We start from the raw sequence: 13364 nt of genomic DNA on the forward strand, positions 1-13364 counted from the left end.
ACGACCGAGAAGAGGCTTGATGGGTTGTTGAAGGTCTGGGGTGCAACAGGGAGATTAGCGTTAGCATATCCAAGACATTTCCGGCGAGGGGAAGGGCTGAAAACTGAAACCGTTGACTGCTAGGCTGATCCAGCTTGTGAGGAGAAGCAAAAACACTAGGGCTGCTGTATGCAAAAAACGTAGGGCTCTGTTGCTTGTGCTCCACAATTTACGAAAAAGCGCTAGGGTATGTGGTTAATTTATACTGACTTTTTAAGTGCCAGGTCCGGAAAATTATGCGAGGTCGTAAAAATGTGCAAATGTGTGCACATGGAAGCGATAACTTATTGTTCTGTGAAGAGGCTTTAGGAGTTCAAGGTGTTTTTACCCAAGAAAGCTTCTTTGAAATTAGCATCTTGCTCTAGGAACGTTTCTTTAGGAAGGAATACCTTATCTTCTTGTGATCGTGATGCTCTTAGGAAATTTCATTGTGATTTTTGTAATCTCTTACGTAGATAAATGCTCTTATAACTTTGTTGTTATGTGCAAAAAGTTCTATTTAGAATGCTTGTTAGGTGAAGTAAACTCTCAGACTTACAATGATTGTGATCTTTCGATGCAAGAGGTTATCTTGAAACATCAATATTTTTGTAAGTCTTTTGGTTTCAAGTGCCTGCCTAAATTACCTTTTTTATATACCGTTTGGAAGTTCCACAAGAACCCTATAAAGCCTAGATTTATAGTTGCTTCTTGTAACACCTCTTTGACTGAGGTTTCCAAATGGCTTAGTTATTGTTTCAAAGCCATTTTACCTAGCGTAAATGAATTGTGGAAAAATATGCGAAAGGAAGCAGACGTACCTACTGATTCAAGTTGGATTTTAAATGATTCAGTAGGTGTGATTCCTGTTATAAAGTTTTTGAACTCTTCAAGAAGCCTCACGGAGAAATTTTCTCCTTTATGTCTCCAAACTTTTGACTTTACAACGCTATACACGAAGCTAAATTTGGAGGACCTTAAATTTAGAGTCAAGTCTCTTATTTCAAAAGTTTTTGCGTACAAGCTTGAGAAGGATAGGTACAAGGCATTGCTAGTAGAAAAGTCAGCCTTGAACTTTGACTTCTTATGGCTGAAAAGTAAGAATGTAGATGTAGACAAAGGAAGAAAGAGATTCAACAGGATTATAGATGACATTGACATCTTATCTTGGTTAGATTTTCTTTTGAACAATTTATATAAAACCATCGGCGACTCTCTTTTCAAGCAAACAATTGGTATCCCTATGGGCACCAATTGCGTTGTTTTTCTTGTTAATTTCTATCTTTTTACTTATGAGTTTGAATTTATGGAGCGTCAATAGTGATTGTTGTGCCTTTTTAGACCTTAAGATTTTTCAGACTCCCTTGGGATTAGAAGTAGATATCTATGATAAGCAACTTGAACCAGAATATGCCAATCTAAATATCATCCGTATTTCTTCGAACATTTCTCTTTTAGCCAAGTACGGTGTCATTTGCTCTCAACTATTTAGGTTTTCTCGTCTTTGTTCTAGTAAATTTGCTTTTGTTGTTCAATCTTGCCATCTTATTTCTTTACTAGTTGAAACTGGATACTCATTCAAAAGAATCATGAAAAATGTTCGTTCATTTTTGCATCGTAGTAAGTTTATTTTTAATGTTTCTTCCTTTGCAATGTTCATGATAATTAGTAGTAAATTTAATAGAAGTGGGAAGCTAAAAAGCCCACTTATTGTTTGACTTAATAACACCTTATGTCGTTGTTTTGATCTCTAGTGCTTCTAGTATTTTTACTAAAGCTTGACAAATGCTAGCCTTTATCATGGCTCAATATGCCCATCACCTCCGGAGGGTGATAGAAACTCAGCTCATTGGTTTTATAGAGTACATTCAAAGCATGAATGACTCTATACAAACTTGCACCTACTCTTGGGCACTGACGACGTGAGTAGGGATGTCATAGCTTTTGTCCAAGCTATGCATGATAAAGGTGATAATCTTATTCTTCCTGTTTGGACAAGCAACGAAGTTGAGGTCACAAACTGTCAAGTTTGGATCTTTGCTCTTCGTAGGTTTGTTCATTTTTCGATTTTGTATTTAGCTTACTTGAGGACTTAAGAATGTGTTCCTTTAGAAGTTGTCGTGTGAAGTTTGATTCTTAGGATTAAGTTTTTACGATGTCTTATTCTTTTTTGCTTAACGTTGAGTACTTGTTTTAAACCAAGTAAGTTGCGTCATCTTATTTTACGCATGTCTTTTCTAAAAACATTTTTAAGTTAATAATGTTTTGTTTTATCTATTTTTGTTTCGTAGCAAACAAAGTGATTTAGTTTGTTTGTTTTTGTTTTTTCTTCTTTTCTTGTGTCCCTTGCTTTTATAGTTTTATGAGTGCTTTATTCCCTCTTATAATTCGTGAGTTGCGACTGTTCTGAACTTATGAAGGTATATATATAGCTTCGACTATTCCGAGAGATCCCACTGATCAGCAGGGTTGAATCTGGTGCAGATGGGACTGCACAAGTGGGGAGTCACTCCGCTCTTTTGTCACAGGTTACCCAGATGAAATAAAGTCTCCTTTGGATTTCAGGGATAGTGATAAGCTGATAGTATTCTGCTGTATGACTTTATGAAAGTACTTTGACATGGGAATTCCTGAAATGAATCTGATTTACAAGTACTCTCTCATGTGAGTCGTCTCTCAGTGCATATATGAAAGGCAAAATGATTGTATCATTTCAGTCTTGAGATTCCGTATGAGATAGACATGATAGCATAAGAATTAGTCAATCCGACATCAGTGAGATCCGGTTTGCATCTAGATGCGATTGCTAAACACGTTACTGAGCGATCATGGTTCGAGATCTTGATGGACTTTATGTCATTGATTTGAATGTGATGTGGATGTTCAATGATTGTTGTCTTTGTGTGAGTGCTAAATTTGTGTCTTCGTGTGCGTTAGTACTAAGAGTCAGTGTCTACTGAACTAGTTTGTGGCTTGATTTTTGCAGGCGATTACAATTGTTTCAAGAGGGGGATATGTCACAAAATGATATGTGGCATGTCCACCCAAACGAGATTAAATGGAAATTGACAGATATAAGTTGTTCCAACTTATGGGGCTCCCTTTCAATGTGGCCCAGGGGACACAAGGCATTATTTTAAATGTGGAAAGAGTGCTGACGTGGCACAGTTGTACGGACACCCGCAAAACGCGCCGGCTGACGTGGCACTGTGTATGGATTTCCCTGATTTACGCTGGCTTCCTAGAGCGCTAGCTTTTGAGCCTGAGATACTTTTAGAACGTGAAGCTTTTCATGTACTGCTTTTAGAAGGCCACAGGCCTATAAATTGTAACTAGGGCCTCTCTTCCCTCTCATATTTTCTTGGGAGCACTGAGTTGAGAGGACCGCAGCCGCAGACTTTGTACCTATGGGCATGGAACTACGCCGGGCCGTGTTGTCTCTCTCTCTCTCTCTCTATTATTAAAGTTCAGTGATTTTGAAGTTTATGTTTGTGTGTTGCTATTGATTTAACATAAAGATCACCATGTTCTTAAAATGGCTAGATGCTACAAGTGTCAGGTTCATGTCTTTGAGGTGGGTGGTGGACTCTTGAAATCCCTAATGATAGCTTTCCCTCCTCTGTAAACTACCCATTTCCCTTGCTTCCTTGCTTCTCTGAGTTTGGCAACTCTCTGGCTCTATTCTTTAGCTGTAGAGGTGTCAACTCATATGAAATCCACACTGATGTACCTTGTAGTGACTTGGTCTGTTTCATTACCTTGATCTTGCCGTCTACGTCATAATAGCAAACTTTGGCCTGTTTACCTTTGACTTAGATGTCAGTTGGGTCACCAAGGTCTACAAAAGGCCTTGGTGAGTCTTTCCTTGAGTATGTCTACATCTAGGATGTATCCTTTAGGCTGTTCATCTGGATTGGTACCTGTTGCCGAACCTTTGGTAAACCTCCAACTCTGATGTGACTTTCCAATCTCTTCACCCTTTCATTTTTCTTCAAAAATTGATAACACTTCATTGACAAAGGTCTCAGATTTTACCTTTGGTGGGGTGCTTTCTTGTTGTGTTCTTGCAGAAGTTTCCTCTTGTAGAGAGAGAGAGAGAGAGAGAGAGAGAGAGAGAGAGAGAGAGAGAGCGATTGTTTTTTTAAGATTATTAGACGCCCAAATCGGCCTATGAGACAAAGCAATGTACATAATAGGGTATCATCTATGTATCGGCACAAGGACAAAGGTACAATATAAAATATAATAGTGCTACTTATAGGAAACTGCTAAGGGGTAGTGATCCATGGGTGTCCAATACAGGTGTGTGTGTGTGTGTGTGTTGGAGCTCTATAACTAAGGGCGAAAAAAGGTGTAAGATCTATATGCTCAGGGAAGTACAATCATGAGATGCATCAATCTATCTAGCTCCATCTGCTGCCATACTATGGTTTTAGTATGTTGTGCATGGGAGGGTCAAGGATGAGAAGCCGTTTGAGTATGACTGCCACTCTCTCCCATGCCGCAACTATGGCTTGATAGTGCCAATTGTGGATCTTCTAGTGGTGACGTCTTTGGGCCTTGTATCCTGGAGCTCTAGGTCTTCGTCTCGCTCTCGAGTCTCACCTCCTCTGCCTACTGAAGTGTCACCCCTCGTGGTAGTGCGGTGGTGTCCCCCGTTGGAAGAAATTTGTGTGTGGTGATTGTTTCCCCCTGATCTCGGTTGCGGTGGTATGTGTCTGTAGCAGGGGTGTAGCAGGGGCGCTCTGTGTCTCCGTGCCTCTAGACTCTGGTAAGAACTGTCCTAGTTGGCAGGGAGAGAGAGAAGAAGAAGATAATTTTAACGTCGTAGGAAGCTATTCAAGGTGTTGACGCCTGGCACATACCCTCTTTTGGTCATCACCCTGCTACACTTCATTACTCGTGGGGGTTTCAGAGACAACAGGGAAGACTATTAGAGCGACTTGATCGTTTTTACATTGGTCCTTGGGCAGCAGCTCTAGGTGGATTTACTACTATTTTGCGAGGGACCAGCCTCTCAGATCATTTTCCCATCTCATTGTTTATCTCTTTCACTAGATCCGCTGCACAGAGACGAGGCTGCCGCATCCTTGACAGTGTTCTCACCACTGATGTTTTGCAGCAGCAGATTCGTGACTTGTGGTCCACGGGTGCTTCTTATTGTGGTCCCCCTGGAGAGTTCCTTGCCCATTGCATTACTCAGTCTAGTATTTACTGCCGTGATCAGATTGCTAGTATTCATCGTCAGTTGAGAGTACGTGAGTCTGACCTCCACATTCCTCTTGGTTCCACACAGCGCTTGCTTGAGGAGTGGCCTCAGGATGCTTATCTCGCTGCTAGACAGACAAAACTCACACAGGAAATTCGTAGCGTACAGGCAGCTAGGTCTGAGTTCACTCATCATGCTTCAGTATCTCATTGGATAGCTAAAGCTAATTGAATGAATAAGGACTTCTTCACTGCGCATAAAGAGCGCCCTCCTGGCACCACCCTCTGGACTTTGTGCTATGCTCAAGGAACACTTCATATGCATCCTGATGTTATTCTTGATATGTCTGTAGATTATTTTGAGGCATTGTTCACTGCTGATGTATGCACTACTGAGGTTTTACTTGCCCGTGAGCAGATTTGGCAGCACACTCGCCATCGTTGTACAGACACTATGGCAGAGATCTTGTTGGCCCCATTCACACTTGCAGAGCTTCATGATGCTATCGAGAGTCTAGATCCATCTTCCTGTCCAGGTGAGGACGGCCTCACTAGAGCTTTCTTTTTAACCTATTGGGATGTATTGCATATACCACTGCTTCGTGGTTGTCAGGATATCTTTTCATCAGGCTATATGCATCCAGATCTTTGTTCAGGTCTCATATCTCTTATTCCGAAAGGGGGTGACACCACTCAGCTTCGCCAGTGGAGACCTATTACTCTACTCCCTTCGGTCTATAAAATATTAGCGTTACTGATCAGCCATCGCTTGCGACCGTTCTTACCAGATATTATTCACACTTCTCAGACAGGCTGTGTTATGGATCGATGCATACTGGATAATATCTTCACTTTTTATGAGGCAGTAGAGTGGGCCAGATCATCTTCTGAACCTCTCGCTTTTTTCATCCTTGACTTCGAGAAAGCATACGATCGTGTTGAGTGGGAGTTTCTCGAAGGATCATTGGCCAGGATGGGTTTCCCTTCGAGATGGATCTCAAGCATTTCCGCTCTCTTCAGAACTGCCAGCAGTGCTATTACTATTGGTGGTCGTGTCAGTCGCAGTTTTGAGCTCTCTCGATCTGTCCGTAGGGATGCCCTTTAGCAGCATATCTGTATCTGTTTGTGGGGAGAGACTATGTCAGACTTTCTTCGTGCTCAGAGTCATGCATTTCGTGCTTGACCATGCCAGTACCTTCAGCTCCGGACCTTATCGATCAGGAGTTTGCTGATGACACTATGCTGATGTTGCGCTATTTGCTAGCAGCTCTTGATGCCATGCGGGGAGCCCTGGAGGTTTTTTGCATTGCCAGTGGTGCACGCATTAACTGGCATAATCCTATGGGTTATTGGTTGGCAGTGATGACATACCTACTTGGGGGGTAACTGATCGTTTCACATGGCTACAGCCAGGTCAGACATGCAGATATCTAGGCTTTCAGGTTGGACATGACGTTTCCTCACAACAGCAGTTTGCACCTGTGCTACAGTCTATTCGCAGGAAGCTTTGTCATTGGTCTTCACGTCATCTGTCGTTGGCTGGCCGTGCATTGGTCGCCAACCAGGTCATTCTGGCTACAGTATGGTATACGGCCTCCTGTTGGATGCTACATTCTGGTGTGATAGCTCAGCTACGCAGACTTGTGCGGAACTTTTTATGGAGTGGCACAGATGGGACTATTGATACTTGTGCTCGAGTTCGCTGGTCCACGATTATTCGTCCTAGATCAGAGGGGGGCCTTGGCATTATTGATCCAGAATTACAGAGCCGCACCCTTCTTACCAAGCTTATTGTTCAGGTCTTTTTCCCGCCAAGAACCTTGGAAGATGCTTCTTCAGGCCGCTCTTTCCACACGACTCCAGGCCTCGGCACTAGAGATGGCCAACTTGGCAAACAGGGTATCGTTTTCTCTTTACGGATGCCCCCTTGTGCAGCAGCACTCTCTCTCTCACCCTTCCTTCGATCGCTCCTTCAGATTTGGGTATCCATGCGACGCGCTATCAAACACTCACCTCCCTCATGCCGAGGAGATTGAGCGCCAGCCTCTCATTTGGAATGATGCAGTTCTTGATTCTTCGGTTAATCCACCCCGTCAGCTTGGAGAGAGGACTCACATTGACTTGGCTGCTTGGGACACTGGCCCTGCTGCCTCTATGCGTTTTTTTCCTGAGACACGTATGCTGGATGCAGATTTTGTGGCAGAACATTATGACTTGGTGGCGGGTAACAGACAGACTGCTTGAGATTGGCTCCGCCATTCCTTCACACTGGACGCAGTCATGCGAGGCACAGTTCAGATGCCTCCACAATGTGGCTGGGAAGGCCTCTTTTCTCAGAGCACTCTCTTATTAGTTCGTTTCGACACTATGCTGTTCACAGTTGATACTGACTACTCTTCGGGGATGCATGCTAGGCTGACATATGCTACTACTTCTCCGCGCCTTGTCTACCCCGATGCTCGCTGGGAGGCCATATGAGTAGTTGGCTCCCGCGGGAAGCGTCGTTGTGTTGACCCCCGTTTCGCTTGTGCTGATGCTGCACTTTGGAGGCTTTGGGTGTGGGAGGGTCGTGCCCTATCTCAGCTTTATTGGGACCCAGGAGAGTGGCATTGGCCTCACTCTAACCCCACCGGTGCACATGTATCATTCTTTGAGTATACAATCAGAATTGGAAGATTCGCATTGATGAGACAGCACCCAGAGCAGCCCACTCGTATGCGTTTTTGGTTACATTCAGGTCTCTCACATGCCTATCTACGGCAATTTTGGTCAGCCATCTGGGATTTACATGTGGCTCGTTGTATTTCCTTTTTCCTCTGGATGATTGCACATGCAGGACTTCCAGTTGGGACTTGGTTAGCTTCTATGGGTCACGATCCGTTATGTACTTGCTGTTCTTTGCGTCTACCTGAGTCACCTGCGCACTGCCTTTGGTCATGCTCGTCTTCTCATGCAGTTTGGCTAGCAGTTTGCTTTTTACTTAGCAGAGCTGGTGTTCAGCATGGATTTCTCTCACTTGGGATCTGTTTCCTGGTTGATGCCGATGCCCGGGACCGCATCTTTCTCTACGAGGGCTCAGACACAGATCCAGCTCTTATGCTTACCACGACTGGTTACCGACGAGGGACTTTGGCTATGTTACCACAGATTGCTTGGCAAGGGGATCCTCAGACACGTGATGAAATCTTCTCAGTCATCACTAGCATTGCACTCTGGAATGTTTGGAGAGCTCGTTGTCTTCATATTCTCAGTGCGGCACCTCAGCTCCTTCCGGATATCCTCACTGCCATTTGGCTGGACATCATTCACACACTCATTTGGCAGTGGGATTCTTCCTCAGGTACATCTAGAGCAGCCGAGGCTCGTCGCTTTGATTTCCTTCGGCGTTGGGCAAGATCTCCACTCTTCTGCACACTTACAGGTGGACAGATTACATGGCATTATGCGCCTCCTTAGTGGTTCCTCCTCCACTCATCATATAGACCACCATGAGATTATTCTAGTCGAGTTGCCACTATAGTGGCTCTCAACCTTACATTCAGCTTGTACACCCCACATGATAGGCTATTTTGGCATCCGCTGGGGATTATCTTGTACTCAGTAATATACAGCCTTGATTTTTCCCAAAAAAAAAAAAGAAGAGAGAGAGAGAGAGAGAGAGAGAGAGAGAGAGAGAGAGAGAGAGAGAGAGAGAGAGAGAGAGAGAGAGAGAAATGAAATGTTATATTAACGTCTTGAAAGGCCAAAGTGACCTATGAGACCAAAAAATTTACAAGTGGTGCATCTAGTACAATCTCCGAGTACAACTAAAAAAGGAAGGAGAGAGAGAGAAATGAAATGAAATGATATATTAACGGCTACAGAAGGCCAAAGTGACCTATGAGGCCAAAAAAGTTACAAGTGGTGCATCGAGTATAATCTCCCGAGTACAACTAAAAAAGTGGAGAGAGAGAGAGAGAGAGAGCGCACGGATATCTCTTTGTGTAGTGTGGGTGTCAATTATGTCGTCTATTGGCAGATTTATTCAGGAAGATGTTTTTTTGTAACCTGATGAATAAAAGTATGACTATGAGTGATCGAGTTTAGAAAAACTCTGAATTAATCCGAATGTTGGGGAGATTCTGTCAAAGTCTCTCTCTCTCTCTCTCTCTCTCTCTCTCTCTCTCTCTCTCTCTCTCTCTCAAACCACAAGGATGTGCAGACAAGCTGGTTAGGGGAGGGTAGGGCAAAGAGGATGAAAACAGGCAGCGAGGGAGGAGATGGGTCTCTCTCAAGCTCCAGGCACGCAGAGGCGGGAGGGGCATAGGCTGAGGAAGAAGCAGGGGGCTGCAAAGGAGCGGTGACGGAGGGCGTCAGAGCTGCACGACGAGAGAAGTCGAGGGGACATGTGGGTAGAGGGGATCTCAGGAGAGAATCTCCCAAAGTAATGCGTTTTCTTTAAAGTGTAGCCATTAGGTGTGCTCAACAGTTTTGAAAGTCTCTAGAATGCTGTTGAGGGCCTTTTTCTTACATGATTTAAGTGATTGGCAGGTAGTAGAGTCAACTCTTGGTAAACAGGCCCTGGCAAAACATGGCTGTTAAGAGCTAGCACATCAGCAAGGAGAACATGGCAAAAAGGAACAAGGAAAGGGGGGAACCTAGCGTGGTTGAGGACCAGGGTTTGTACGCCAGTTCATGTGGCTATTGCAAATCAGATACGAAGACAAGTGTTTCATATGGTAATTTTTTCTTTCTCAGGGTTTATAGACTTGAGCATAGGACAATTTTGATCACAAAATGTATCTTCAAAAATACACTTGTTGGCTTTTGTTTAATTGTGATGATTTGCTTTGCCAGTTCTTTAAATGTCCATTTTATTTGCCAATGTGGAGAGATATGACCAAGGGCTTGAGCACCTTGTTTAGTATTCTACTACTTATTTATGTTTTGATTTGTTTTCTATATCAGCAGGTTTGTTATATGTAGAGTCAAGGTCTCATGGGAAAGATTTTTCCTCCATTTAAATAAAATTATTTGCCTCATTTAATTTCCTAGCTTTTAATGACTCTTTCTCTCTCGCTCTCTCTCAAAGTGGGTTCTTTAAACCCTTTGCTTTGCATAAAATTGACCATAGGTCCATATACAAGAGATATGGGAGAGAACCCTGAAAGATATATACAATGTACCATGGGAACAATCCCAAACCAAACTACATGATACATCTAGGAATAAAGATACTCTAAAGAGGAAGTGAAATGTAGCTGACTCACAATAAGGCTACTCAAATTTTCCCAAAGCTCTGTCCACCTCAGTTGATGTAGCGAAACCACAATGTCCAATGCTATGTATTTGACGGATATAAAGCTTTCGCTGTAAAAACCTCCTGTAGCAGCCCACAAAAGCCAAGGGATTGTGAAACCCCTAGGTTGTGCCTCCAAAATCATCCGCATCCGTTTTAACATTTCTTGATGATGTATCCTAAAAAAGAATGCAGACCTACGGCACAACCATATTGTAAGAGAGGCATGAGGGACTCAATCATTGTCCACCACAAACACTAAGGTACCAAGACACACATCTCTTTGACCAAACCAACCACCCTAAGGCCAACTGACTCTCAAACAAATGTGCAAACTGTTTGATATCGATCAAACAGTTGGCCTCAACCATCGCCTGTTCCTCCCTCGTCCAAAAGGAACCCTCATGTAAAACCTGCACTCTGAATCTAATCATGGGAGCGTTCTCTGAACCAAGGAAAATGGGAAATGACATGCCCTCCTGACAGCCAAATAAGTAGTCGGTATTTTCTGTTAATTTTATCGAATTTGGAATCACATCTCTGGTGTTGGTCGGCATATTTTGTATACTAGTCTTGGGGATTGTGCCCTTAGGTTCTTTTCTTGTTGAGAGAGAGAGAGAGAGAGAGAGAGAGAGAGAGAGAGAGAGAGAGAGAGAGAGCTTTATTGATGTCAGCCTATGAATAATGCAACAATAAACGCCCTCTAGCTAATTGGGGGTGAGCAGGAGAGTACGTCTCCTCAATTTGAAGAGTATGACTATTCATCAGGTTTTGTATCACAAGCACATATCCCGATATCTGAAACCTTGCCAGTACAGATTTTGTGGTTACTCCATGTAGATTTCCATAAGTCTCTTTGAGGAGTGGGCCACTATGTGGCAGCATATTTTTCCTGCTGAGAAGCATTTGATATAGCTACTGAAGGAGCAACTGTAGGAGGTGGATTATTGTGGAATAGGATCTCCGTGTCTATAAATTTGTAAAACAGGAGGAGCCTCTGTTTGCATGTGTTGCCTTATTCTTTTTTCGTTGCTTCCCTCCTCCGAGCTCTCTCTCCCTCTGACCTTCTAGTACTTGTAGATACATGTGCCTGCCTGCCTGCCTGCCTGCCTCGAACATTTGTCCGTTGTCTATGCACTGGACGCTCAACTCTTCGCTTGCACCCAATTGCCATATATATCTTGCTCTGCCACTAAAAGAAATAGTCCCAGAAGTGCAATGAAGAACTCTATCTAAAGAATGTCACCTCCATGTATCGTAGTAAGAGAGCAAATCAAGGAAGATTCTTTCCGAAAAAGAATGGAAGGACGATATAACATTCTATAGAGGCCAAAGCTGACCCATAGGACAAGTCAAATACATCCTTGTCACATTCCATCTTGGTGTCAATGCCATGCTGACATAAAACTAAGAGGAACGAGTGGGGTAGTATGGAAGTCTTTAATAATTGCTTCTCCTCCTCTATACACTGTCCATTTGCCATTTTTCCTTGCCTTCTTCAGTTTAGCTAATTTTGTCGGTCTATTCTTGAGTTGCAGCTCATGGGTATCCATACTCTTGTCCCTTGAAGAGGAAGTATGTTTGCTTGGTATAGACTTCACAGTGCAAAGTGATCATCAGAGCTATGTTATTTCTCGTCTCAAGCTATCTGAGGGACGTACAAAGCCTGCATGCTGCCAAGCATCTGAAATCCTCAAGGTCATACATAAACGCTCTCAAGCTGCCAACTCAGTCCCGTGCACAGTAGCATGGCTGCCTCCAATCCTATCCGAGGGGTCCTCCAACATGTTGAAGCCCTCCCCCCCAACACACCACTGCTCTGCATGAGGCAGGGACTTCACAATGTGTGACCAAAACTCAACCCGTGCACTCGCATGGATGATGGTTGGGCGCATAAATGTTTAGGAAACCCATGAGGTTACTGTGAACCTGCATAGTAATCCATTGGGCTCTACCTGGCACAATGATACCTTTGCCCACAATGGCAATAGTCTTAAATACACCTCCCTGGATGCCTCCAGGCCCAAGAGCGGCTAACCAAAAGGTCTCATAGCGGCCATGCAAAATCTGACCACATTGACAAATACGGAATTCACAAAGATGATGCTCCTGAAGCATAAGTATATCTATCATACCACCCACAAGGCGTCTCCGAAGCTCTAATGCAAGCGACCTCTCTGGCGATGACATTGGGATCCACCTAAACCCTGCACATTCCATGAGACAATCCTCATGGGATCGGTGAGAAAAGATCGATGCTGCTACAACAACCAACCTCACGATCTTCAAGGCTGGCTTGGATGGGGAATAATCCGTATCCGAGCGACCCCGAGATAGGTGTGTCTGATGTGCCTGTCCAACCTAGGCCCAAGAAAAGCGTGCAGTCCGTAGGGCTACATCCTCTGTCCAGGAATCCTCATGTACAAATACATAGCAAGGAGCACTTTGAGTGTCTGCAAAGAAGCATACCACAATGTGTCTACATCCAGCTAAATCGGGTGGTGTCACACTGAACTTGGCTAGTGGCCAAAGTGTTTGAATCAAGTCTCACTCCTCGGTCTCCTGTGTTGTGTGAAAACTCTAGATCCTGGACCTTGAGCCAATCTAGGACTGTATGCAGAGTCCACTCCGTGTGATCTCTGCCACACAGTGGGAAGGAGAAGCCAACTGTTGTCTCTAACGCCTCGGTGCGAACGTGTACTCTGAAACAGGCTGCCACGAGGTGTGGAGATGGGTCGCCAAGGAATTGGTTAAAGCTGTAGTCGAAGAAGTCCCACCGTCGGCGAATGTCAAAATTGGTGCTCCCACGAGGGACCAACACAAAAGGAGAGGTCTCCACCAACAGTGGTGCTCTCAGTTA

General features: G+C 44.0%; 1 protein-coding gene across 7 annotated transcripts in view; it reads left to right on the forward strand.

Moving 5' to 3' along the window:
* LOC147464476 (arginyl-tRNA--protein transferase 2-like) overlaps nucleotides 1-13364 on the forward strand; it is a 117006-nt gene that overhangs the window by 77759 nt on the left and 25883 nt on the right. For 6 of the 7 annotated variants that reach the window (XR_015188476.1, XR_015188474.1, XM_086515206.1 and 3 more), the window contains exon 2: nucleotides 9757-9944. Coding sequence is in view for 4 of the 7 variants with exons in the window: in XM_086515206.1 (XP_086371332.1) it covers nucleotides 9833-9944 (112 nt within the window). In the remaining 3 variants the exon portion in view is untranslated. Of the gene's footprint in view, nucleotides 1-9756; nucleotides 9945-13364 lie in introns of those variants that run through there. The other variant, XM_086515216.1, reaches the window with a different exon arrangement.

Source organism: Adiantum capillus-veneris, chromosome 1 (genome assembly GCF_014529385.1).
Source record: "Adiantum capillus-veneris isolate H3 chromosome 1, ASM1452938v2, whole genome shotgun sequence".
In the NCBI taxonomy this organism is placed as follows: Eukaryota; Viridiplantae; Streptophyta; class Polypodiopsida; order Polypodiales; family Pteridaceae; genus Adiantum; species Adiantum capillus-veneris.